Source organism: Enhydra lutris, unplaced genomic scaffold, assembly GCF_002288905.1.
Source record: "Enhydra lutris kenyoni isolate GAN:26980312 unplaced genomic scaffold, ASM228890v2 scaffoldscaffold31, whole genome shotgun sequence".
NCBI lineage: Eukaryota > Metazoa > Chordata > Mammalia > Carnivora > Mustelidae > Enhydra > Enhydra lutris.
In genome coordinates this window covers 12,443,507-12,467,359 of record NW_019154115.1, presented here as the reverse complement: position 1 = coordinate 12,467,359, position 23,853 = coordinate 12,443,507, and the positions used below count along the sequence as shown (strand labels likewise).

The following is a 23,853-nucleotide window of genomic DNA, read 5'->3' as shown; positions in this document are numbered from 1 at the left end:
TGGAAATTCACAGCCTGAAGGATGTCAGTATGAACAGCCCTGTAATTTTAGCACCAGGGCAGCTGCTGAAGAAAATACAGGGCCATAAAAGCTTGTACTTGAAAAACATGGCATCGATTTTTTTCCCCCCCAAGCGAGTACCAGATTTCTTCTCTAAACTTGTTAGGGGTCTTCTTGAGTCTGTGGCTCTGACTCTTGGCCACATTCCATGCCTTGTATTTCAAGTGCCTGTGGTCCTTCACTCCTGCCTTCTTCTACGGAAGCCATGGGGGACTTGGAAGATAGAGTGGTTTTTTTTGGTCTTAGATAAGGACCCAAGGACTTAGCCCTTTGTGTGGCATTTCTTTAGTTGTGGTCATAAAGACAATGGTGTAAACATTTTTACCATATTTTTTTTTAAAGATTTTATTTATTTATTAGACAGAGAGGGAGATCACAAGCAGGCAGGGAGGCAGGCAGAGAGAGGAGGAAGCAGGCTCTCTGCAGAGCAGAGAGCCTGATGCGGGGCTCAATCCCAGGACACTGGGATCATGACCTGAGCCGAAGGCAGAGGCCTTAACCCACTGAGCCACCCAGGCGCCCCATTTTTACCATATTTTAACTGTGTCCCTATTTTAGTGTGACCAGGGGCTTGGGAGAAGTGCATATTTTACAAGCAGACAAATGGAGGCTAATTATTCATTGTATCAAAGTATTCAGTGCGTGAATAGTGAATTTACTATAAACCAGTAGTAATAATATCCACTGTATCAAATGCGAAATGGATCTAACTGCCTAATGGTGGTGGCTTCCCCTTCATAAAGGCTCTCCTATGTCAGACACTTTGGGAAATGTCTCTTGATTTTCCCAACAACCACGCATGTGTCTAGCCTGGCTTACGGGCGTCATACGTCCTTGCCCTGTGCAAAGCTTAAGTTTCAGTTTAGCAGAAGACACATTCAGATTCCTAAACCTATGTGTTAAGATGAAACAAACCAAGGGAATTGACCGTCGGCAAATGAATACCCTGGATTTTGTTCCGGTGCCCTTTGTAAAAGGAAGCCCTTCTACGAGTCTGAGCATTTCTGTAGAATACTAGCATAGATAATAAATACCTTGTTCTGGCATTACACGTCTTCAGAATGCCTTCGCTGACTTAATCTCGCTGGAAGGTATCTACTGAGAAATGTCAGCCCGTTCGTTCTAACACCATCTGTGAAATTCAGATTATCCTTTATTGGGAGGCTTGTGATTTTTGAGCATTAGCATAAAGTCTTTAACAAAATCCTTTTATCAGAAACTTTTGATACAGTTTTATGTGGAAAAAGAAGACTCCTATCCAAGTTTGGAGTTGGGATTTGTGTGCGTGAAAATCTTTCATTCATACTACAAAAAAAGCCTGAGCATTCTCTCATGATCCAGAATGGTGTCACTTATTCACATTGGAGTGTTTCGAGCAGGAATTAAGAAAACCCATTAAATCCCTGGCCCTCCTCTTGGCAACTCGCATGGCTTGCAACAAGTACTGAGCCGTCTTTCAGCTCTTCTCTTCGAAGACCAAGTCTGTGTTACTACTTGTCCTCAGGGTGGGATGGGTGTGCTGTGACATGCGCTGCACCAATGCCTTCCATTTCACTCCATCTGCCTCTCCCAGAGACATCTTGTAAATTACACCTCCTGACCCAGAGTTTGACTCCAGCCCAAAGGACCTCTGCTGTCAGAGGTCCCCCTAACCTTGTGACCGCCTACCTTTCCAGCTATGGCCAATGCTGGTGCACTTGCTGCACCTTGACCGTGTCTCCTTCCCTGCTGCCTTCACCCCTGTGCCCATCCCTCTGCTCTCCCCTCTTTTCCTCTGCATCTGTACAAATCCTGTTCCTCCTTTCAGGCTCCACTGGAATCCCACATCTTCCTCGATGACCCCAGCAAGTCATAATAGCTTCTTGTTCTAAAAGCCTCCAGGACTTTATTATCTCTCTGTATCACATATTCAGCTCTTCGTAGGCTTCTTAATTTGGCAAACTATCCATGCCTCATATAAACTGTCTTCAAGGTTTCTTAACATTATGTGTTCTGTCCTCTTTAGTAACTCTATGCGTGGTAAGCCCTCAAGAAATAGGTAATTATTATGATATTGAATTATTACTCCCATGATACCAGGTGCTTCAACATCTTTGGGAATGATGCTGTGAAAACACCATACCAGAAAGGAAGAAAACAATTTTGGGAGCCAAAGAAATGTCTCTTGATTTAGTTCCTTCCAGGCTGCCCTCCTGCAAACTTGGAAAGATGTCCATTTTAGGCATGTAGCTGTGATCTCACAGGGGGATTGGTTCACCATCCTTCTTGGATCACTGATTTGTATTATTGGAAGTCTCAGCCGTCAGAGGAATTGACTCATGTAATAGAACAATTGAGAAAAACAAAGTGGATGGGTGTGTGCAGGACTGCTGATAAGCAGTCTTGGGTAGAGTGAAAGTTTTTGGGGGGCCAGTGATGGTGTCTTGTAGGTGCACATGCGCACACACAAAAATGCCTCCACATGTTTGTGAAATGAATTGTTAAAATTCTGAAAGACCATCATGTTTCGTTTTGTTGTCTATAGTTTTGGCTTTTCCTGCATATCTTCTGGGGATAAACCAGGACAGGTTGAAAGAAAAGCTCACAAGCCGGCAGATGGATAGCAAGTGGGGAGGCAAGTCGGAGTCCATCCACGTGACCCTCAACGTGGAGCAAGCGTGTTACACCAGAGATGCCCTCGCCAAGGCTCTGCATGCCCGGGTCTTTGATTTCTTGGTAGATGTAAGTAAACACAAGTGAACGTTGGTGGCATTTCACATCTCCGCTCTTAAAGATTAAAACTACTAAGAGCTTTGTTTTCATGTTTTAGTCTGTTCCTTAAAACCATTAGCTTACTCCTCTACTTTTTATCTGTTCACCCTGGAATCGTTGAATCCCACCTTGGCTTCTAGAATTGTCCAGCAAGATGTTAAGATGGTAACAGCTTCTTATGACAAAATATTCAGTAAAGCCAGAACGACAGAACAGAAAAAGGGGAGACCTGTGGTCATGATACTTGGTTGACCGTTGAGCCTCAGCTTTAGAATACTGTATCACATATTGCTATGTTACAGATTAACCCCCAGTTTAGTGGCTTCACCAATAAGCATTTATTCTGTCATAGTTTCTACAAGTGACTTAGCTTGATGGCTCTGACTTAAGGGTGAGGCCAAAGTCTAGAGGCTGACTGGAGCTACAGCCATGTCAAGGCTTGACTAGGCCTGAAAGGTCTCGTCCTAAGATGGCACACTCCTAGGGCTGTTGGCAGAACGCCTCAGATCCCTGGCACGTGAGCCTTCTTTCCGGCTGTTTGAATAGCCTCACAACATGGCAGTTGGTTTCCCGCAGAGGGAGTGATCTGAGAGAGAGAACATGGAAGAAGCCAGAAAGCTTTTTTTTTTTTTTCCTTAAGATTTTATTTATTTATTTGACAAAGATCATAAGCAGGCAGAGAGAGAGGGGGAAACAGGCTGCCCACTGAGCAGAGAGCCTGATGTGGGGCTCGATCCTAGGACCCTGGGATCATGACCTGAGCCGAAGGCAGAGGTTTAACCCACTGAGCCACCCAGGCACCCCAGAAGCCAGAAAGCTTTTAATTTGTAAGCTTGGACCCCAACATTGACACTCTGCCATATTCTGTTGATTAGACGTAAGTCAGTAGAGCCCACAGTTAAGGGGAGGAGAATTAAGTTCTACCTTTTGAAGGGAAAAGTATCAAAGTTTTTTTTTTTAGATATATTTTAAAACTACCATAGAGTGTTTTATAATTCCATAATCCTATATACTTGTATATACGTATGCATATATGCATACACACACATATGTATATATATGTGCACCACATAGATTCTGAAAATTAGTCTTTCAGCAATATGGGGCTGCCAGCGATAGGCTGTGTTAATCATCATATCCTCTGAATGGTAGAAGAAAATAGCAAACACTTCTACCATCCTTACTATGTGCCAGATGCCATTCTAAGTATTTTAGAAAAAAAAAAAAAAAGCTATAGGATTCTTCCCACAACCACACAATGTAGGCATTATTATCCTCGTCTTACAGATAACTTAGGCACAGAGAGGCTAAGGAACTTAGCCAAAGTAACACTACAATTAAGTGATAAATCTAGGAATTACACCCAGGTAATTTGGCCATGTTCGAGCTCTCCTACTGCTCTGTCTTTTATATATTCAAGCTAGAAAGAACCATAGGGGGACTCTAAGGCAAGACCAGCAGCATGGCCATTCGCTTCAAAAAATCTCCTTGTGGGCGCCTGGGTGGCTCAGTGGGTTCAGCCGCTGCCTTCAGCTCGGGTCATGATCCCAGGGTCCTGGGATCGAGTCCCGTGTCGGGCTCTCTGCTCAGCAGGGAGCCTGCTTCCCTTCCTCTCTCTCTGCCTGCCTCTCTGCCTACTTGTGATCTCTGTCAAATAAATAAATAAAATCTTTAAAAAAAAAATCTCCTTGAACTTGGCAACAACATCTGTAAGGCTTTAAGTGTGGTTAGGTGTGGTTAGGATTGAGTAGGGCAGGGCAGAATAGGGTAATGATTTTGTGTACTCTCTGTGGAAGGTCAGGGTCATACTAAACATGAGTCATCCTTTTAACTTGTCCAGACTCCTCATTTTACTGACAAGGGAATCGTCAGCCTAGGCATTTGTGGATTTGCCCGACGCCCTTCAGCAAGAGAGTGATGCAGAGTTGACAGCAGAACCCATGTCTCTCGTGCCTCCCAGTGCTGGGCTTTCTACCTTCCTTTCTTTTTGCCTGCCCTTTATTTTGTGTGTAGTGAAAGCGGATGAACGCCCTATGTAATTAGAGCTGACATTTACTGGGCCCTGAGCATGCGCCGGGCACCGGGCTGAGGGCTGTGTGTCGTGATGCATTAGCTCACCGAAGAGGCCACGCCATTTTCTAGGCCCAGAAAACACCTCTGGTGCTTCCACCTTCGTCCAGGTGTTCACCACCTCTGGGAACTTTTCTCCTCTGTCCCTCCCTACCCCAATACCTTCCCAAGCCCCCTGGTGGAAATTGCACCCCACCCCTTGTTAATTCCAGCCGTTGACTTGCATGTCCCTTCTCACGGTGATCCAGAACACAGGTGGAGTAGACATTGTGCCATTCCATGGAACCCCAGACCCTGCCCCTGGCCCAAGGGCAGCCTTAGGGATTCTAATGTCACTCTCGTTGGCAAAATCGTAGCGAGGGTTGATTGTACAAATACATGGAAAGTGCTAAGCAAAGCCTGGCACAGGTGAACGGTAGATACACGGAGCCTACTTACATTCTCCTCACTTTCATAATGATGACTCGTATCATTATCCATAGCCCGCCCACCCTCTGTCGAAGCTCCTGGTCCCAGACATCGATATCCCTCCCAGGGATGTTAGGGGGCCATTAAAGGGCTACTGAATGGGGTCAGTGGAAATAATATTTATGGATGTTGTCTTATCAGTTCTTTATAATGAAGTGGATTTTATGTCAAGTCATCCAAGATGACATTTACTTCCAATTCTCCAGACTTCCTGAGAAAAACTGCCAGAAGTTCATGGCTTTCATCATGAAGCCATAGTAGCTTTTTCAGATCCTGGTGGTTTTCCGGAGTACTTGACCTTGCAGCAAGACTTTTTTTTTTTTTTTTTTTTTTTTTAAGCTGCAAATCACCTCTCTTCCTGTCATCCTTTGTTTCCAGCAGGCAGTTGCATTTGCTTTGTACAGTCTTGCTGCCCTGTCCCCCACGCATGCCCTTTTCTGATAGGAAATAAAAGGAGCTAATTGCCATCCTCCTTACTTTCTCCTAGTCCATCAACAAAGCAATGGAGAAGGACCATGAGGAATACAACATTGGCGTTCTGGACATCTATGGCTTTGAAATATTCCAGGTAAGGCCAGTCTAAACAACTGGGGCTGTGGGAGGGGGATGCCTTTCATCTGGCTTGAAAGAAAGAATTCTAGGTAATGGGGGGGGAAACCCGCTACAGTTCCTTTTTGCTTCTGTTAAGTTGTTCATGTACCTTTACTAAATAGTTTCTCCCAAATAGAAACTACGTTGCTGTCTCCCAATGCCTCCAACATTTCTGTTAAGGCTTCTCACATTGAAACATTTCACTTAACCACTTAAGAAACGACTTCATAATGATTTCGCAGAAACAATTACATGCAAGCAACTTTTTTTTTTTCTTTCAGAAAAATGGCTTTGAACAGTTCTGTATCAATTTTGTCAATGAAAAATTACAGCAGATTTTTATCGAGCTGACGTTAAAGGCGGAACAGGTAAGCAGCCCCTCTTCTTTCCTCCTGTGTTATTTCTAATGTGTTTTGTTTCAAAGATATGAAAGTCTCTCTTTGGGCACTAGATTCAAGCTTTAGTCTTGTATTAGGAAACGTACTTAATAAAGTCAGGCAGAAAAACCATATGCCGTTGTGACATTTTGGTCTGTGAAATGTAAACACCGTCTGCTACCGTTTCTTTCTCCTTTAAGCAAATGATGTTGTGAAGTTGGACTTATTACTGGCTGCTTTTACTACTCTGACTCATTGTCCGAGTGGAAAATGGAAACCCAGTTCCAGCCCTAGCTGTCAATGGCATGGGCCATGTTCCAGAGGAAAAACGGGTTTTCTCACATTTGCTCTATTCCCAGTCTTCCGTAAAAAAATCAATGTGTTTTCAAGAAAGCGCATAGTTTTCATTCTGACTTGAAGGAGCATGCTTTGGTTATAGTTTCTCCTCAGAGTTCAGGGCGGGTTCCCTTTGATTCTGGGCTCCATGTTGTTTTGGATTCCGAGGGCTGCTGCTCAACATACCACCAACTCAAGTGGCTTAAAACAACAGAAACATCTTCTCTCACCATTCAGGAGGTCAGAGTCTGAAACCAAAGTGCCTTTAGGGCCACACACCTTTGTAGCCTCTTGCAGCTTCTGAGGGTCCTGGTGGTCTTTGTCCTCTGTCAGTGGAACTCCAGGCTCTGCCTCTCCCTTCGTGTGGCTTTTCCTCTTTGTGTCTCTCTGTGCCCAAGTTCCCTTCTTCTTTCTCTTGGAAAGACACCAGTCATTAGATTAAGGGATCTCCCTCAATCCAGGATAATTTCATGTATAAGATCTTTAGCTTAACTATATCTCAAAGATCCTATTTCCACACCACACATTTTGAAGTTCTAGGTGGACATGAAATCTCAGGGGACACATGCAAACCCACTACACGTGTGAAAGGCTATTTGGGGGACATTAAGTCATGGAAGTGTTCGTGCCTCTGCTTGGAAATCCCAGTGAGCAACAGTTTCCACATAAATTTCTGCCCTAGTGTTCTAGCTTTCCATCCCATCAGAGGCGCCAGAGCAGAACGGCCAGGGTAAAGGTTGGTAGGGACTGAGACTGGATGATGCTGGCAGAGGTTAGGTCCTAGAGGAATGTTGTCCAGCGTGGCAAAAGCTTCAGATTTTGTAGGAAGTATGATGGGAAACCCTGGGGGAATTTTGAACAGATTTGTGTTTTTGTGATTTGTATTTTTGAAAAGACTCTTCAGGCTCTATAGACTTATGGAGTGGGCTGAGGGGAAGACAGACAGGGGTGGAAGTTTAAAAACCAGTTGGGAGACCAGGCAAGAAATGGCGGGGGTGTAGACAATGATGGTAGCATTAGAGGTGCTTACACCATGAGAGGCAGTCAGATTCAGCATGTGTTTTGGAAAGTGAGTCAACATGACTTGCTCAACATAGTTAGCAAGGAGCCAAGAAGGAAAGAGGAATTAAAGATGATTGCTCCCTTTGTAGCTTGAATCACAAGGCCAACGGTGAAGCAATTTGCAGAAGAGTGCGATTAGGAGAGTTGATTTGAGATGATGGGGAAATGCACAATCAGATCTCCACTGAACAAGTCACACTTGTAAGACCTCTGACACTTCGGGACAGAGTCTCTAATGTATGAAATGTGCATGACCCTGGAACTCAGTGGGGAGGTCTAGACTAGAGAAATGAATTTGGGTGTCATTAGCCTGCAGGTTCTATCTAAAACCAAGGGACTGAGTGCAGTCCCCTAGAGAAGCAGGGCTGAGAATACAGAAAGGCTGGAAGATCGAGTCCAGAGACTCCGTCAGGGGAAGGTCTGGAAAAAAGCTAACGAAGCAAGACAGGTGAGGAAGAAGGGAGACCAGGAGAACGTGGTGGTGTTCCTCATGTGAAATGAGCAACTGGCCTGAGGGAGGGGCCTTCCCCTTGGGTGCCTCGAGGCTAATCCACACTAATCTCCTTACATTAAATTCAAAGAGATGATTTTGTAACTGGACCTATAGGTTAAGCCATATTAAATTATCATCATTAGTAGATCAGAAATGATTGTGTGCTAACAAATTTCACAGGGCTCAAACTAAAAACTACCAAGCATGAGGCATCTGGTTGGCTCAGTTGGGAGAGCACTTGACTTTTCATCTCAGGGCTGTGCATGTGAGCCCCACATTGGACAGAGTTTATTTAAAAAGAAAAAGAAAGAAAGAAGATTACCAAGCAATGAAATATTCCTTTTCTATCCCTCTTGGGGGGGGGGAAATTCCCATTTTATGTTAAAGGGCATTCAGATTTTTCTTTCTTGGTGATCCCTGTGCCTTTGCTCGTCATCTGTGTGGTGCTCTAGCTTGTCTTCACTGGGTCATAATATGAATTCCCGCTTTCTGTCCCTCAGGAAGAGTATGTTCAAGAAGGCATTAGATGGACACCCATTGAGTACTTCAATAACAAAATCGTGTGTGACCTCATAGAGAACAAAGTGGTAAGTATCGGTCTGGTGTGTCTCATTGCTGCACACAGGTTTATGTCAAGTGGGTTTTTGTCTCTCGTGTCCTTGTTTTAGAGTAAGCGAAGTGAGGGGTGCCTGGGTGGCTCAGTGGGTTAAGCCTCTGCCTTCAGCTCAGGTCATGATCCCGGGGTCCTGGGATCGAGCCCCGCATCAGGCTCTCTGCTCAGCGGGGAGCCTGCTTCCCTTCCTCTCTCTCTGCCTGCCTCTCTGCCTACTTGTGATCTCCCTCTGTCAAATAAATAAATAAAAATGTTTAAAAAAAAATAGAGTAAGCGAAGGGACAAGTCTGATTTGCAGAGAATTTTAGCAATGACACCAGTTGTGTGTTTGGATGTCCATGTAGTAATATGAACATCTGTATATGGATAAAATCCCAATTTACAAATGGAAGTTGTTACTGAATTCTGAGAGCAGACGTCCATGACCTAAATGGGTGGTAGAGCTACTGAAGAGGCATAGCATTGGCCCTGCCTTCCGGACCATCTCTGCAGCTCGTAGGACTATAGCCCTAAAATTTAACCAAGAAGCTTGTAGGCAGAGATGGCCGCAGTACTGTTTGTTTGATTTGTTTTTTTTATAAAAGTCCAAAACTGGAAACCGTGAAAACATCCAAGGACAATCCGGTCATTAAATAAACTAGCCTATCAGAGCAGGAAAACATAGGCATTAAAATAGTAAGTATGAAGACTATGTAAAGCATGAAGATTGTTTGTAAAATAGTAGCTATGCAAAAAAAGTAATGCATGAGAGAATGTGTCTGCCTTGTAACCGTGTAAACCATGCTTCTGTGGGTAGCAGGCTAAAAGCGAACATTAAGAAATGATTAGGGTCAGAGGAAAATGTTTTCCTTTTTCTTTTGGGTTTTTAAAAGCAACTTAGTACAAATGGGAGTCAGCAGATAGTGATCTGTATATAAGTTTGAATAGAACTTCAGGGAGTGAAACCTCTTTTTTTTTTTTTTTTTTTTGGAAATGGACGTTCCTCCATCATGAGATCTAAGTGTCTAAGTGGTAACTCCCTTTTGGGGTTATTAATGGCATTCTTGCTCAGAGGGAAAGACTGACTTTCAAGATGGTATCTTGAGTCTGGGGAGCTATTTCCTTGCTTGACAAAAGACGTGATAAGCCATTGAACTGGGGCTTTAAACAGCCGCTGACCTGGGGCTTTGCTCTCTCGGTCCCCTCAGAACCCTCCTGGGATCATGAGCATCCTGGACGACGTTTGTGCCACGATGCATGCCGTGGGGGAGGGGGCAGATCAGACGTTGCTGCAGAAACTGCAGATGCAGATTGGGAATCACGAGCACTTCAACAGCTGGAATCAAGGCTTCATTATTCACCATTATGCTGGAAAGGTATGTCTGGGGAGCAGGAGGTCCCGTGGGAAAGGAGAAGTTACCCTTCCCAGGGTCTGCCTTCATGTTTTAAGCCTTTGGGTCTGTGATCTGTTTTCTCATGAGGCACCCGAGTAACGCTATCCACACAGCTTCATCTGCCTTACTGTATTGTATTTGTTCAGCATTCATCCATTCAACAGCATGGGGCCTGTGAAGGGCAGTAGATACTATTGAATATTTTAAATCATGAACCACCCTGGCATGTGTATTAACTGCTGAAGGAATGGGTTTTTGTCTTGCTTCTTGCTCCACTCACAAGCCTGTATCCCCCCTCTTCTGTGCCTGCTGGGAGTGTACATAAGGCTTGCTTTTGGGACCCCCGGCTGGCTCAGTCAGTAAAGCATCTGACTCTTGAACTGAGGATCGTGTGTTCAAGCCCCGTGTTGGGCACGGAACCTATTTAAAATAAATAAAAGTAAAAATAAGGCTTGCTTTTGATGTTAGTCTTCATAAGATGCATGATTTTGGCTGCCTCCCAGGTACCAGTCTTTGTACCGGTGATACAAAGATAAGTAAGTTGAGGTCATGATATTTACGGTCTTCTAATCCTCTGGAAATGTACTGGTCTCACCTTTCATCCCCTTGAATCTCTTGTTAACCAGGGTCCCTGACCATGAGTTTTGGACTGACTTGATCCAATTATGATGCCATTTGTGAAAAAAATTCCAGAACCTCAGATGACATGCCCCACTGGAATGGATTAATGAGCAGGAGTTTTCTTTCATTCTGTTGTAGTGAAAATTTAGGGAAAGAATTAGGTGTACCACTAAACACCCCTATGGATTCACTGGAGAAGGGGTGGGTGATCATGGTAGCTGAGGTCCTAATTCTAGGTCATCTGGGCCATGTAGGCAGCCAGATATCACTTATCAACATCCACACACCATCACCACCTAAGTCCACTAGCAAGTTAAATAAAACATACACAGCCTTAATGTGACTGTTCATGATGAAATCCCAATTGTACATCTGGAAATACTCACATTCGGTAAGAATAGCCATGCCAACTTGGATTTTTTTTTTTCTTCTTCAATGAAATAGTTACAGGATAAAATTAGATTTCTTTCCATTCTTGGCCAGGTATCCTATGACATGGATGGCTTTTGTGAAAGGAACCGTGATGTGCTTTTTATGGATCTGATCGAGCTTATGCAGAGCAGTGAGCTGTAAGTGTGTTTGCCTTATCTGACAGGGGATATAGGTTTGATCAAATTTTTAGTATAAAAAAAAAACTTGTGGCATTTGAATAGTCAGTAGTTAGTTCCTTTGAGCTCTCGGGTCTGGATTGTCACTGGGCAATTGGGTTTTTCAAAATAATTTTTCTTTTCCAATCCTGTGTACCCCTAACATCTTCTGCGTCCAGATTCTATGTGCCATGTGCATGCCCTTCCGGGCCTCTAGCTTCATCGTTTTCAGCAGTGATATCAGGGAGAGGCGACTATCCAGGAGTTGGGTTAGGATGGCCATTTCTGACTATCTAAGAGTGGAATGTTCTGCTTGTGTGATACTTTGCCCTTAGACTATCATCCCAAGAATTTTGCATGGTCTCTTAATTTTTTGAATGGCTAATGGCTTTGCAGGATGTGAGATGACGTGTCCCCAAAGCACTTGGAAATAGCTCAAGAAGTTTGGGAAGGGCAACTTAAAAGGGATTTCCTTAGAGGTTTCTTTTAACTCTTAAGACCCTGTCTAAGCTCTGATGGTAGGAGCTGGAGGGGCGTCCGTCTGTCTTGCAAACTGCAGGAGCTCCCAGGACCAGCCCTGCTCTGCCCTCTCTTCTCTTCTTCCCTGCAAAGGTTCCCAAGATCTCAGGTAATGGATATAAAGTATAATTTACATGGTCAGGCCTGGGTATGCCGGGCAAATACAATATTGTACAGTCTTACGGATTTTATAGTTTTTAGAGCTATCTCCAAGGACGAGCTGTCCTGGGAGTCCCTGTTACTCAAGCTGTGGTAAGATTAAGGTGAACTTCCTTAGTCAACAGCCCTGAGTCTGACAATTTTCTAAGAAAACCAAGTGTGCTTTTCAGGCTTTGACCATAAGTTGTCCTACTCCACTTCATTCTCTACCCTTCATCTCCCCTCCCCTCCCTCCACCTCCCCGGCCCTCATCCCGTGCTGTACCTCCCCTGTGCTCACGCCCCCAGCTTTGGAGATCCCGAATTTGTTTTCGTTTGAAAACACACAGAATCGATTGGCTCTTCTCTGAAAAAGTCAGGTCAGCCCGCAGGTCCTGCCTTGTGGGTTTTTATGACCTGCTTTCAGATTTTTTTTAATCATTAAAGTTCCTGCTGAGTTTGAGAGCTGTTGATGCACCCATGTAAACTCCTATCCTATAGACATGGTCTGTTGTTCATTAAACACGTTTACAGCAAAAAATCTGTAATCGCGTCTAGTCAAGTTGAAAGTAGATTGTGGGGAGAGTTCCTAGAAAATTCAAGATGGCCCCAAAGCCATCGGGGAGGAATTGAATTTGAGGGTCAGATTGGTGTTTACATGGATGACTTTATTCTGTCACTCAGCACATAGTTATCAAGCACCCAATGCATGCCAGACTGTGTCCAGACACCAGGGGCACTGAGGTTACTAAGACATTGTCTCTGTCCCGTGTCTTGGTGCATGTGAACGAACGCAGCTATATTGGAGCGACTAACGAAAATCTATTTAACAGGCAAAGGACTGGTGAATTACTACTATTCGGCTTAAAATGACTTGTACTCAAAAGCACAGTTCGTCAAGGTTTTGTAGGGGCTGGAGACACAGTGGACTGCTGGCATTGGGTGGGCAAAGGTCACCATTGCTGCTAAATATCCTATAATGCGTAGGGCAGCCTAGCCCACCCCACCCCCACAAAGAATTCTCCAGCCCCAGATCCCAATACCTATAGCACCAGGATGGAGAAACCCTGCCTTAGATCAAATCAGGATCTGCACTGGACCTTGACAGTCCATACACACACCCGAGCTCTCATGTGTCCTGCTAATCTTAACTCAGTGAACCCGTACTGACCCCCTCTGTGTGTCTTCTCTTCAGGGTGTACCTCGATTCCAGTGAGTGGGCAAATTCAAAAGGCAGAGTTTGTAAAATGCATTTTCCAGGCTTAGACACTAAGATGTTTAGACCTTAGAGTTCTTCCCCTGTTTCTCTTGTCCACCACTGATTTCCCCGAGTCACACCTTGGTGTGACTTGGTAACTCTTGTTTTGAGTCGGATGGCCTTTCTGGAGCCAAGGTTATGCGCTTCTGGATGGCCTTCCTTTCCATTCTCCGTGGAAGCAGGCTTTCATCCCCCAAGGTACCCACTGACGGCTAATCCTTTCTCTTTCTCCCTTTCCAGACCTTTTATAAAGTCTTTATTTCCGGAAAATCTGCAAGCTGACAAGAAAGGGCGCCCAACTACTGCTGGAAGCAAAATAAAGGTTGGTTCTGTTTGGGGAGGGTTAGAGATTCCTATAAAAGGCAGGGTTTTCTAGGAGTCGGGACCTGCACCCTTGGTCCAGGATGAGGTCAGTGAGATGGAACATCCTGGTTACAGAAGTTGCCCAGAAGTAATGCTTGAAAAAAGGGACAAGATGCACACCGAATTTGACTTGGCTGTCCTGAAACCCCAAATGGATATCAGATACCTCCTAAGCTTCACAGTTGGCAGATGACAGTCAGCTGCTTTCTAAGAGGAAATGGCTTTAATCAGAATTTGGAAGAATTCACATTAAATGATCAGAGAAAATTTTAGGATTGAGAGCCACATTTTGGATTCCAATGATCTTTTTCCAGACCGGACCCCGACACTTGCCAGTTATGGAACTTTCACGTACCTGGAATCCTCCGGGGTCTCACGGGGACAGTACATGCACCCTCCCCACTGGGTGTTGTAAGCCCCTCCTTTCTGCAGATTATGGGCACACCTGGCCCCCTCGTGTCTTAACATCTAGAAGGAGTTCTTCCAGCTTTTGGGAGCCCCTGGAGAGAGTGCCCTGTGTTATCTGAGCCACTGTGTGATGAAGTTTATGGTCCCCAAGTACACTCTGAATTTAGAGCTTGTGTCAGGCAAACTTAATCATGTAATTCTGTGAGAAAGTCACTAAACTATTTTTAAAATATCATACCAGTTAAATACCACCCCAGTTTGATACTCCGTGGGATTATCGAATGATTAACAGTAGGGCTCTGGGGACACAGGTGTCCCTCACATGTGTTGAAATCCCAGCTCCGGCTTTTATTAGCTTGTGATTGCCAGCAAGTTGCCTAAACTCTCAGTGCCTCTTTTTGCTTTATATGTAAGGTGGAGATCTCTGTACCTATCTCAAGGGGGGTCTGGGATCTGGAATTCAGCAATCTATCTAAGACACGGAACACACTGCCCAAGACATCAGACACACAGAATGTACCTGGTCACCGATTACACTCCGCTCCATCAGCGGCCCCACCCCCCACGTGCGCCATGCTTACTCGCCTCCTTCTTAGTGGACTCTTGTCTGCGCATGTCCGTGCCCCCTCCCTGGCTCTGTGCCTCCAGATCCTCCTGCCCTCCTCTCCCTCCCCTTGACAGCCCCTGCCATTGGACACCATAGTTGTCCATTCTTGTCGCCAGCTCTCTTTTCTGTCTCCTGTATGGAAGCCTGCTTCCCCAGCCCCTGAGGGCAAGAACACGGGCTGGAATAAAGGAAACCATCATCAAAACCTCACAGCAATAGGAAGATCCCAGGCGAGAGCAGCCTTCAGGTCTGGAGGAGGAAGTCCGATGCAAGCTCCATTTTGAACTAGATTGTAGAGTCCTCTGGGACTAGGAACAGTCACGTTCAGAGTACCAGAGACGTTTGGTAGCCCTGGGATGATCTCTGGATTGGGTTCACTGGAGCGAGAGTCCAGAGCAGGGAGCAGATGCCATTCTCATGAGGCCCCAGATAGTAATGTCTGTGCGAGGCTTCTGACTCATGCCTTTACTTCAAGGTCCTGGATAAGGATTAGCTCTGGGCTGGAAAATCTAGTCACAAGACAGTCACATTCAGATCCAAGGGGCCCAGATCATCAAGGTCACAATGACTCACTTTCAAGTGGTCTGGATTCTCCGTGGAGTTTATTCCCTATAAAACAGAGGGTGGAGGTAGAGGCGTTTTTCTCCTTGTTGGAAGATATGACCTCTTTCTTTCTTTCCTATTTTTGTCTGGTTGAGTGCTCAAAATTGCCACCTTCTGGGTGTGCTCAAAATATTCAGCATTGCAAGGACTGCAAAGATGACTATTGTCTGGGGAGGTCAACCTCAAGTCAGCCAGCTTAAGTAGGATTTTAATGCTGCCCATATTCTCACTTCTGGGGTACCCTTCTTCATGGACTGTGTGACCCATGTCCATTTGATGGTTTACTTCCATGTAGGGATAAAAGTCTCCCTGTTTTACAATCCCCTCTAAAACATGTGTTAGAGACACATAGCCATGGCGAATCTCTTAGAGCTCTTCCATCCACAATACTTTGCAGATATCACGTGTCCTCTTAATAATATCCCTGAATGGGGTGCCTGGGTGGCTCAGTGGGTTAAAGCCTCTGCCTTTGGCTCAGGTCATGGTCTCAGGGTCCTGGGATCGAGCCTCGCATCAGGCTCTTTGCTCAGCAGGGAGCCTGCTTCCTCCTCTCTCTGCCTGCCTCTCTGCCTACTTGTAATCTCTGTCTGTCAAATAAATAAATAAAATCTTAAAAAAAAAAAAATTATATCCCTGAAGGCACACATTTAAAGAGACGTGGAATTCCTTGGAAGAGGAATTAAATTTATGTTTAAGGTGGTTTTAGTGTTGGGTATTCTATTGTATTTCAACTCTTTAAAATTGCAAACTGATCTGTAGGATCTAATTAATGAATATGCATTTGGTGAGAACTCCTGTTTTCTTATTTGCAAATGCTCCATTTAATAGCAATTTCTGATGTTGAGGCTTCACTAAATTCTACATTGTCATGGCTCCAAGGGACCAGTTTTGCAGTGAGAGTCAAAGATGGACGCTGTGGGAAATTGCACGGAGCTCAGCACTGGCCAAGTGCCCAGGCCGGTGGCTTCGTCTGAGTGAGAGCAGACTCTGGTGGGGTGGATGCCTCAAGAGGCAAAAGCATCATGTGGGGATGGGACTTAGTGATTTTTAACGTCTTTTCCAACCTTTAGATTAAGATATTAGCAGTCTTCTAGTTCAGTCCACTTAGTTTACAGATGGGGAAACTGAGGCCCAGGGAAATTTAGTGGTTTGTCATGTAGCTTGCCAATTGTAGAGGCAGAACCCCAGCTCGGGCTGGCTACTAATCTGTGTTGATGGTAGAACAGGGCATCTTGACCCTAAGCCTTTTCTCGCTGTCCTGTCTGCATGTTTTGCCTTATGCTTCTGTTGGACAAGTGCCTCTGGTAGCCTTCTGTCCTCACTGCTGGGCTGTTCTGGTCTAGAGTCCGGGTAAATCCAGTTGCTGCTTCCCAGCTGCCTCAGGAGACCTCTAAGGTTGACTCACAGCTGAATTCAGGTGTAGTCCTATTTGCCAAAATGAATTTTCCCACAACCTCAAGGCTTTATCTACTCCTCACTCACGATGTTAATTCCTCTTATATCACACCAAAAACCATCTCCTGTCTTCCTTAGGAAGACAGGATAGTTTTGTGGTTAGGGAACAGACTTGGTAGGCTGCGCACTTGAGTTCAAGTCTCAGCGCCAGTCACTAAGGGCGCCATCTTGAGCAATCCTTTCTTTACGGCACCGTTTCCACGTCTTAAAAAATTGCAATAATAATAATACTAGTAGCTAGCACTTAGAGTCGTGAAGTAGAGATGAGAAGGCCCATGTGTTTAGCCCCTGGGGCACGTTCGGTAAATGTCATCCCATTATTACTCGGGAGCTAGAGCAACCCATGTCAGATGGCTGGTCCCTCGGGTCACGTTTCCCCTTCTGTGTGCTCAGACTAAGGTGAAAAGTAGGTGTGCTGTTAAAAATTTAGGACTGAAGAATCTGCCAAGTGATTCTTGGGAATTAAAAGGCTTGATAAAATTAAAATATTAAAAAAAAATTGGGGGACTTGAAAAGAACCTGTGTTATGAGCAGGCCCTGTCACCTCCTGTGTTGCGAAGATCATCAGAGTTGCTCTCGAACACGGTGGACATCGACAAGAGGAGATGGCAGTCCCTTCACTTTTTCAACATAGGGCTCTTCTTTGGCCTTACAGCATCTGCAGCTTCTTCCTTCTAAGCATTGCAGAACGTGCTGTATTCTGCACATCTAAACAGAGAACATAATTCACCAGTGAATCTCTGGCTTTGAATATACCCAAGAGTTTTTCTCAAGGGTTTCAGATTTCCCAAACCCATGATAGCAGCAAAGCCCTAATTGCGAGAGGGCTGTCTACTGCAGGCAGATCCCTTCTGCTGACTTGGTCATGGTTTTCTGGCTTTCGAGATCCCTCCTCTCTGTTGGCCTTGAGAGGTTTTCTCTTTTCACACTGATTTGCTTGGGAGGAGAGTTTGTGTGGGCCGCCTCCTCGGCCCCACAAGGGCTTAGCCGTGTGGTGGTGGGAATGCTGATGTGAGCCCTGCTCCTGTTTCTTCCAAGCTGGAGATGCTCCTGATTTGAAATGCATCATGAGCGATTCCAGCTTTTTTTATGTGGCTCTCTGTGCTTGAGCCTGGTTTCCTTTTGGGTACCCCGTATGCAGGTGGTGAGAGATGATTTCAGATTGAGTATTTGGCAGAGGAGCTGGTTTGTAAAAGGACATGCTGAGCAAGGTGCATGAAGTGGGATTTTTGGTGTATCTCCCACCCTTTATGTTTCCATCTTTTTTTTTTTTTAAAGATTTTATTTATTTGACAGAGATCACAAGTAGGCGGAGAGGCAGGCAGAGAGAGAGGAGGAAGCAGGCTCCCCGCTGAGCAGAGAGCCCGATGCGGGGCTCGATCCCAGGACCCTGGGATCATGACCTGAGCTGAAGGCAGAGGCTTTAACCCACTGAGCCACCCAGGCGCCCCTATGCTTCCATCATTTTAATAAGGGGATTCTTCATTGGTTGGGTTGCCCAGCAAGAGAGTACGGGGGCTTTGACGCTTTATCCTTGCAAATAATCTCTCCTCCCCACCCTACCCTTGCACCAAAAGAAAAAAAAGTTTATGAGAACAATGTGTTGCAAAGGCCCACAATCAACATAAACTTAATTTGTTAATAACTGGACTGCTTCCTTGTTTCTCACAAAAAGAACTGTATGTGAAGATTTACTGGTTTTGTTGTTTTGCTTTATTTTATTAACTAGACTTAAAAAGACCTGGTTGTTTTCAAAAATCCAGTTTCAAACCCATGTGTAAGTGTTAAAATCATCATAAAAGTCAGTAAAGCCTTAAGAAAGGAAGTTGAGCAGAGAGAAGCTTGATGAATAGGTTGCTACGAAGATTAATTTCTAGCTATTTCCACACTAGAGTTTCATAGCTCCCCTTTGACAGTTGGTTTGCTTGAGAGAAAGTGCCATGTTTCCGTCTGATGTTACTCTTCCCTTCTAGAAACAAGCCAACGACCTTGTGAGCACCCTGATGAAATGTACACCTCACTACATCCGCTGCATAAAACCGAACGAAACCAAGAAGCCCAGAGACTGGGAGGAAAGCAGGTACGGCTAAGATGGCAGACAGGGAGGTGGAAGCCAGCTGAGGTGGGCCTGGCCTGTGTTCCCTCTGCTCAAGATGGGCCACCGATGCCAAGGGCAGAAGCAGTTTAAATTGTTTTCAGATGTGTTTCATGTCCTTGTGTCTTAACTTTTTCATGACGACTGAGGCCTTTTATGTTCTTCCTTCCTTGTCTTTTCCTAACATTTTAGCAGTGCCATTCAGGTCAGAATTAGAAATTTATAATGTTGATCTTGGCTAGTCTGGGGACAGACGGGAAGCGGGGGGAGCCTTCATACTGCAGAGTCGGGAGGGTTGTAAACTTAGTTGGAGGCCCTATGTAGACGTTCTTAGTCCACATAGCTTCTCACTGGTACCCACAGGATGGGACCTCACATGCTCAGCTTGGGGTTCAGAGCGAAGGTCTGAAGGGCTGGTTGCAAAGCCATCTGTCATTTACTGTTGCTTTTGGGGGTCCTGGGGGCATGTGCTAGGTCTGGTTCCGGCCCCTGAGGACTCACTGTGTTCCTGAGCAGAGTGATGACTCTCTCCAGGAGGGGTCAAGCCCCGGGAGGCGGGTGATGTAGGGTGTGCAGCGAGCCCTCTCCCCTCTGACCCCTGAGGAATTCTGGGCCACCATTCCTCCTACAGCTGCCATTAGGGATATGGGCTCTGCAGGCTGGAATGGGGGTGTTGAGTGGGAAAATGTTAAGGATGACTGGCGAGTACAGTTTTATCCAACGGGCAGATCCAGACACACACTCCTAAGACTGACACCAGCATCCATGAGCACAGGGGAAGCAGGACTGAGGCAAGGTGTTATGGTGATTGGACAGGAAGGAGGAGCCCGCCCTTGTCACCAGGCAGTCAGGTCCCCAGACAGGGGCATGCAGAATTACTGTCTTTTTTGTTTTCTCTCTTGGAGAAAAGTAGACAGAGTTATGTATCTAGTGACGTATCAAGGTTCAGCTCCACAACGGCAAGACAAGGAGGGAAAGTCATGGCTGCCGGCCACCCCCTCTGAGAGATGTGTGTAGGTCCGTTCCCATCCTGCCGGCGAGATCCTTTCTAGGCGTGGCAGGCCGTTATGAGAAGGAAAAGACGAGTGGTGAGGAAAGTGCCCAGGCCCCAGCCATTCCTTATTGGTGTTTTCCCACGTCCTCTGCAACGTGAGTCTGTTTTCTCACCTCACAATGCTGCGGGATATAGCAGCCTTCCATTTCCTCTGTCTGCAGTATTCTGAGGGATCTCGTCTGTGTGTCTGTAAGCCCCAACGCTTGAGGAGCATGGACATAGCCCCACCCTTGAGGGGCTGACCGAGATTCTTCTCGAACGTTATTGGGTAATGACACAAAGCCTCGGAGGAGGGACCCGCTCTGCCAGCCGATCAGTCCGGCTTGCAGGGACTCTTGCATTATTAGCAGACTCTACAGTCTTCCTCTACATCATTGTGACCCTAATCCAGCATCTAATCTGCCCGAAGAATTATTCTCCTGACTTTTCCGTGTGACAGCGCTTGTGTTCCTTCCCAGCAGCTGTCCCGTTTCCCTGCAGTCTTCTCTCCCACAGCAGGTGCTCTTAGAATCTGACCACCTCCCTTCTTGGTCATTCCCCTGGAGGTACTTATTTTGCCTTCTGCTTTTCTGAAACGTGTCCCTCACTTTCTCCTTTGAGGCTAAGAAGGTAGTAGCACTGTTACTTCTTCCCACCTGAAGATAGAAGATGTCTACTTATTGATTTATTTATTTAGCTCTCAAGCTTGTGGATGCACCAGAGTACCCCTTAGAGGGCTTGGTAAAAACCTGGGTTGCTGGGCCCTGCTTCTGGAGATTCTGATTCAGTGGGTTTTGGTAGGACCCAGAAATGTGCGTTTTTAAAGATTTATTTATTAGAGAAAGAGAGAGAGAAAACATGAGTCGGGGGAGGAGCAGAGGGACAAGCAGGCTCCCTGCCGAGTGTGGAGCCCGACAGAGGGCTTGATCCCAGGAGCCTGAGATCATGACCTGAGCCAAAACAGATGCTTGACTGAGCCACCAGAAGCTCCTCGGTGTTGCTAGTGTGGGTGGTTTGGGTCTCACACTTTGAGAACGGCTGGTCTAGAGCAAAGGGCTGGCCTGGGATTTGGAAGGACTGTGTTGTGGTGCTGGCCTGTCACTAAGTGGTTTGAGTGAGACATTTCATCTCCTCAGTCCTCAGTTTCTTCCTCATTAAACTGAGAGCGTCAATTCAGAATGGGATCTCCTTCAATCTGACAGAATGTCTCTCCCAGACCTGGGGGAGCTGTCAGCCTGCCTCTGCCTGTCTCTGTGTCTCTGCCATCCTCCCCACTCCCACGTTCACACGCATATGCACCTCGTTACGTCCCAGGCACATATACATACCCTGTAGAAGGCAGATGACACAGGCAACCTCAGAAACAGATTACAGGATCTTGGAAGCAGACGTAGTGCTAAGGGGTGCTTTAGGCCATCTTTTCCTCCCCGCACCCCACTTCAAATCCCACCCAACACCCCGGCCCCGGCCCTTTCCAATAAACGTCATCTTAAATGAAAGCATCTTGCTCTGCCTACAAATGCAACCCACCCCTGCCCAGCACACACTCCCTTACCCTGTATAGATTGCTCTGCTCCAAGTCCCTCTACTATAGAAATTTTGCGTTTTCCCAGCCCTGATGCTGTCTTCTCATAAAATCCAAACTGATTCACTGAAATAGCAAAAAATGGAGAGATTAAGACAGAGATACATTTATCCGTAAATCCCCATAGAATCCCCCACAGTGGTGTTTTCCTTTATTTATTTATTTATTTATTTAAAATCACATCACTGGGGTACCTGGGTGGCTCAATGGGTTAAGCCTCTGCCTTCGGCTCAGGTCATGGTCTCAGGGTCCTGGGATTGAGCCCCGCATCAGGCTCTCTGCTCAGCAGGGAACCTGCTTCCCCTCGTCTCTCTGCCTGCTTGTGATCTCTCTCTCTGTCAAATAAATCAATAAAATCTTTAAAAAAATAAAATAAAATCACATCACACCACTTACTTGCCTTGCAGTAAGGAACTTCATAACGTCCATTTGTGTAAACAGGTGTTAAGAAGTCTGCGGTATTTGTGGGTCAAGTGTTGACTTATATTACAAATGGAATTGCTTCCTGGGATGCGCCCCTCCCCCCAATCCCGGTTCGGGTTTATTATGTGACAGATGGTTTCATTCCTTCTGAGTGTGGAGAAGTTAGGGGCTGTGAAAGGGCACTGTGCTTCATTGGTGGGGATTACACGGTCAATTGAAGTTCTCGGTGGACAGGGTTACTCATTCCACAAGTTTATGGGGTGTGGTTTATTTTTCTTTTCCTGTTGAAAATGTGTTTTTGTTTGGCTCTGGCTAAGTTGCCTGCCCTGGGTTCTGAATTGCTGTTCTAGCAGAGTTCTCAGGCCTTGACCTACTTGCATTAACGGCCAAGGAAAGTCTTGACGAAGACTTGCCCCAAGGGAACCACTGGGCATTGCCAGCCTGGCTGATGTTTACTGAGGAAGGGACAGTGCTCCAAGGTTATGCAAAAGTCAGCTTGGATCCTTTGGTTAAATAAAATGCTAGACAATATGGAATTTGCTAAACCGATTGTCCTGTGGAAGAAAATTTCTGTAAGACAATTTCCTGGTGATGGAGGTTAACAGTGAATGAAACAGTGTTTTAGCATGAGGCTTATTCTATCCTGTGGGACCTATGGAAATGGAACATTTCTGCTTGAATCAGTGGGTGATGCATTCCCTACCTCAAAAGAGTGGGATAAAGCCAATATTTACGAAAAATACTTAAAATGAACAAATACCCCGGGGCACCTGGGTGGCTCAGTCGGTTAAGCATCTGACCCTTGGTTTCAGCTCAGGTCATGATCCTGGGATCAAGCCCCACATCGGGCTCCTCTGTCAGAGGGGAGTCTGCTTAAGATTCCCTCTCTCCCTCTGCTCTTCCCCCTGCTCGTGTGCTCTCTCTCTAAAGCAAATTAAAAAACAAAACAAAACAAAACTTTGTAAAACAATGACCAAATACCTCTAATTGACACCCTTATGTATTTTCCTTAGCAGAGAAAAGGTCAGTGGTGAGTTTTGGAATTGGAGGATAGGAGAAAGGAAAATTAATTATTTCCCTGCATCTGATTTCCACTCTTTTAGTTAGCCAGACACGTGTCGCGAATCAAGTGCGGATATTACTTTCTATAAAGGTGTTGGTTTTGTTTTTTTTTTTAGATTTTTATTTATTTGATACAGAGAGATCACAAGTAGGCAGAGAGGCAGGCAGAGAGAGAGGGGAAGCAGGCTCTGTGCTGAGCAGAGAGCCCGATGCAGGGCTCGGTCCCAGGATCCTGAGATCAAGACCTGAGCCAAAGGCAGAGGCTTAACCCTCTGAGCCACCCAGGCGCCCCCTCTATAAAGGTTGTTTTAAAAAGTACTTCTCTTGAAGGAGCTGACATTTCTGGATACTGGTCAAGTAAGACCAATCAGACTCGAGACTTTTCTTACTTGTCCCTCACTGTGTGACCTCGTCCCGCCTGGGCCAGTCCAGGCTCCACCCCTTCATCCAGCTTAGTTTTCCTCCTGCTTCTTCCTCTCCCACTGCCCCAGGCCACAGCCTTTCCCACCTTTGTGCCTTCGCTTCCATGGTGCCCCCTGCCTTTCCCTCCTCTGCATCTGGTGAATTCAACTCATCCTTCCAGACCCAGACACACGTCCGTCACTGTCTGAGAATACCAACCCCGCCCCCGCCCCCCATGAAAAATCCATTTCTGTCTCTCATCTCCGGTCCTGGTTTACTTATTGTAGCTGCAAATGCATGAGCATGATAGCAGCTTCATGTCATGCGTGCCAAGGAGCCAGCTCAGGACTCCCTATGCAGTGTACCCATTTAGGAAGGAAGAACTAACGTCACCATCCTCTCTCCAGACGTGGGAAGTGGGGCACAGAGAGGTTACACAGTGGCAGAGCTAAGGCCATGCCGGGAAGCCAGCCCCAGATCCTGGCTGTGTGCCTCCATGCG

At 45.8% G+C, this 23,853-nt stretch overlaps 1 protein-coding gene across 1 annotated transcript in view; it reads left to right on the top strand.

Annotated features, from left to right (window-relative positions):
* The window catches only part of LOC111153190 (myosin IE), a 195,201-nt gene that overhangs the window by 131,122 nt on the left and 40,226 nt on the right, over nucleotides 1-23,853 (top strand). Inside the window, exons 10-17 of the mRNA XM_022512053.1 lie at nucleotides 2,585-2,781; nucleotides 5,837-5,917; nucleotides 6,222-6,308; nucleotides 8,709-8,795; nucleotides 10,009-10,176; nucleotides 11,299-11,384; nucleotides 13,557-13,638; nucleotides 18,726-18,832. Coding sequence (XP_022367761.1) covers nucleotides 2,585-2,781; nucleotides 5,837-5,917; nucleotides 6,222-6,308; nucleotides 8,709-8,795; nucleotides 10,009-10,176; nucleotides 11,299-11,384; nucleotides 13,557-13,638; nucleotides 18,726-18,832 — 895 coding nt within the window. The remainder of the gene's footprint in view (nucleotides 1-2,584; nucleotides 2,782-5,836; nucleotides 5,918-6,221; nucleotides 6,309-8,708; nucleotides 8,796-10,008; nucleotides 10,177-11,298; nucleotides 11,385-13,556; nucleotides 13,639-18,725; nucleotides 18,833-23,853) is intronic.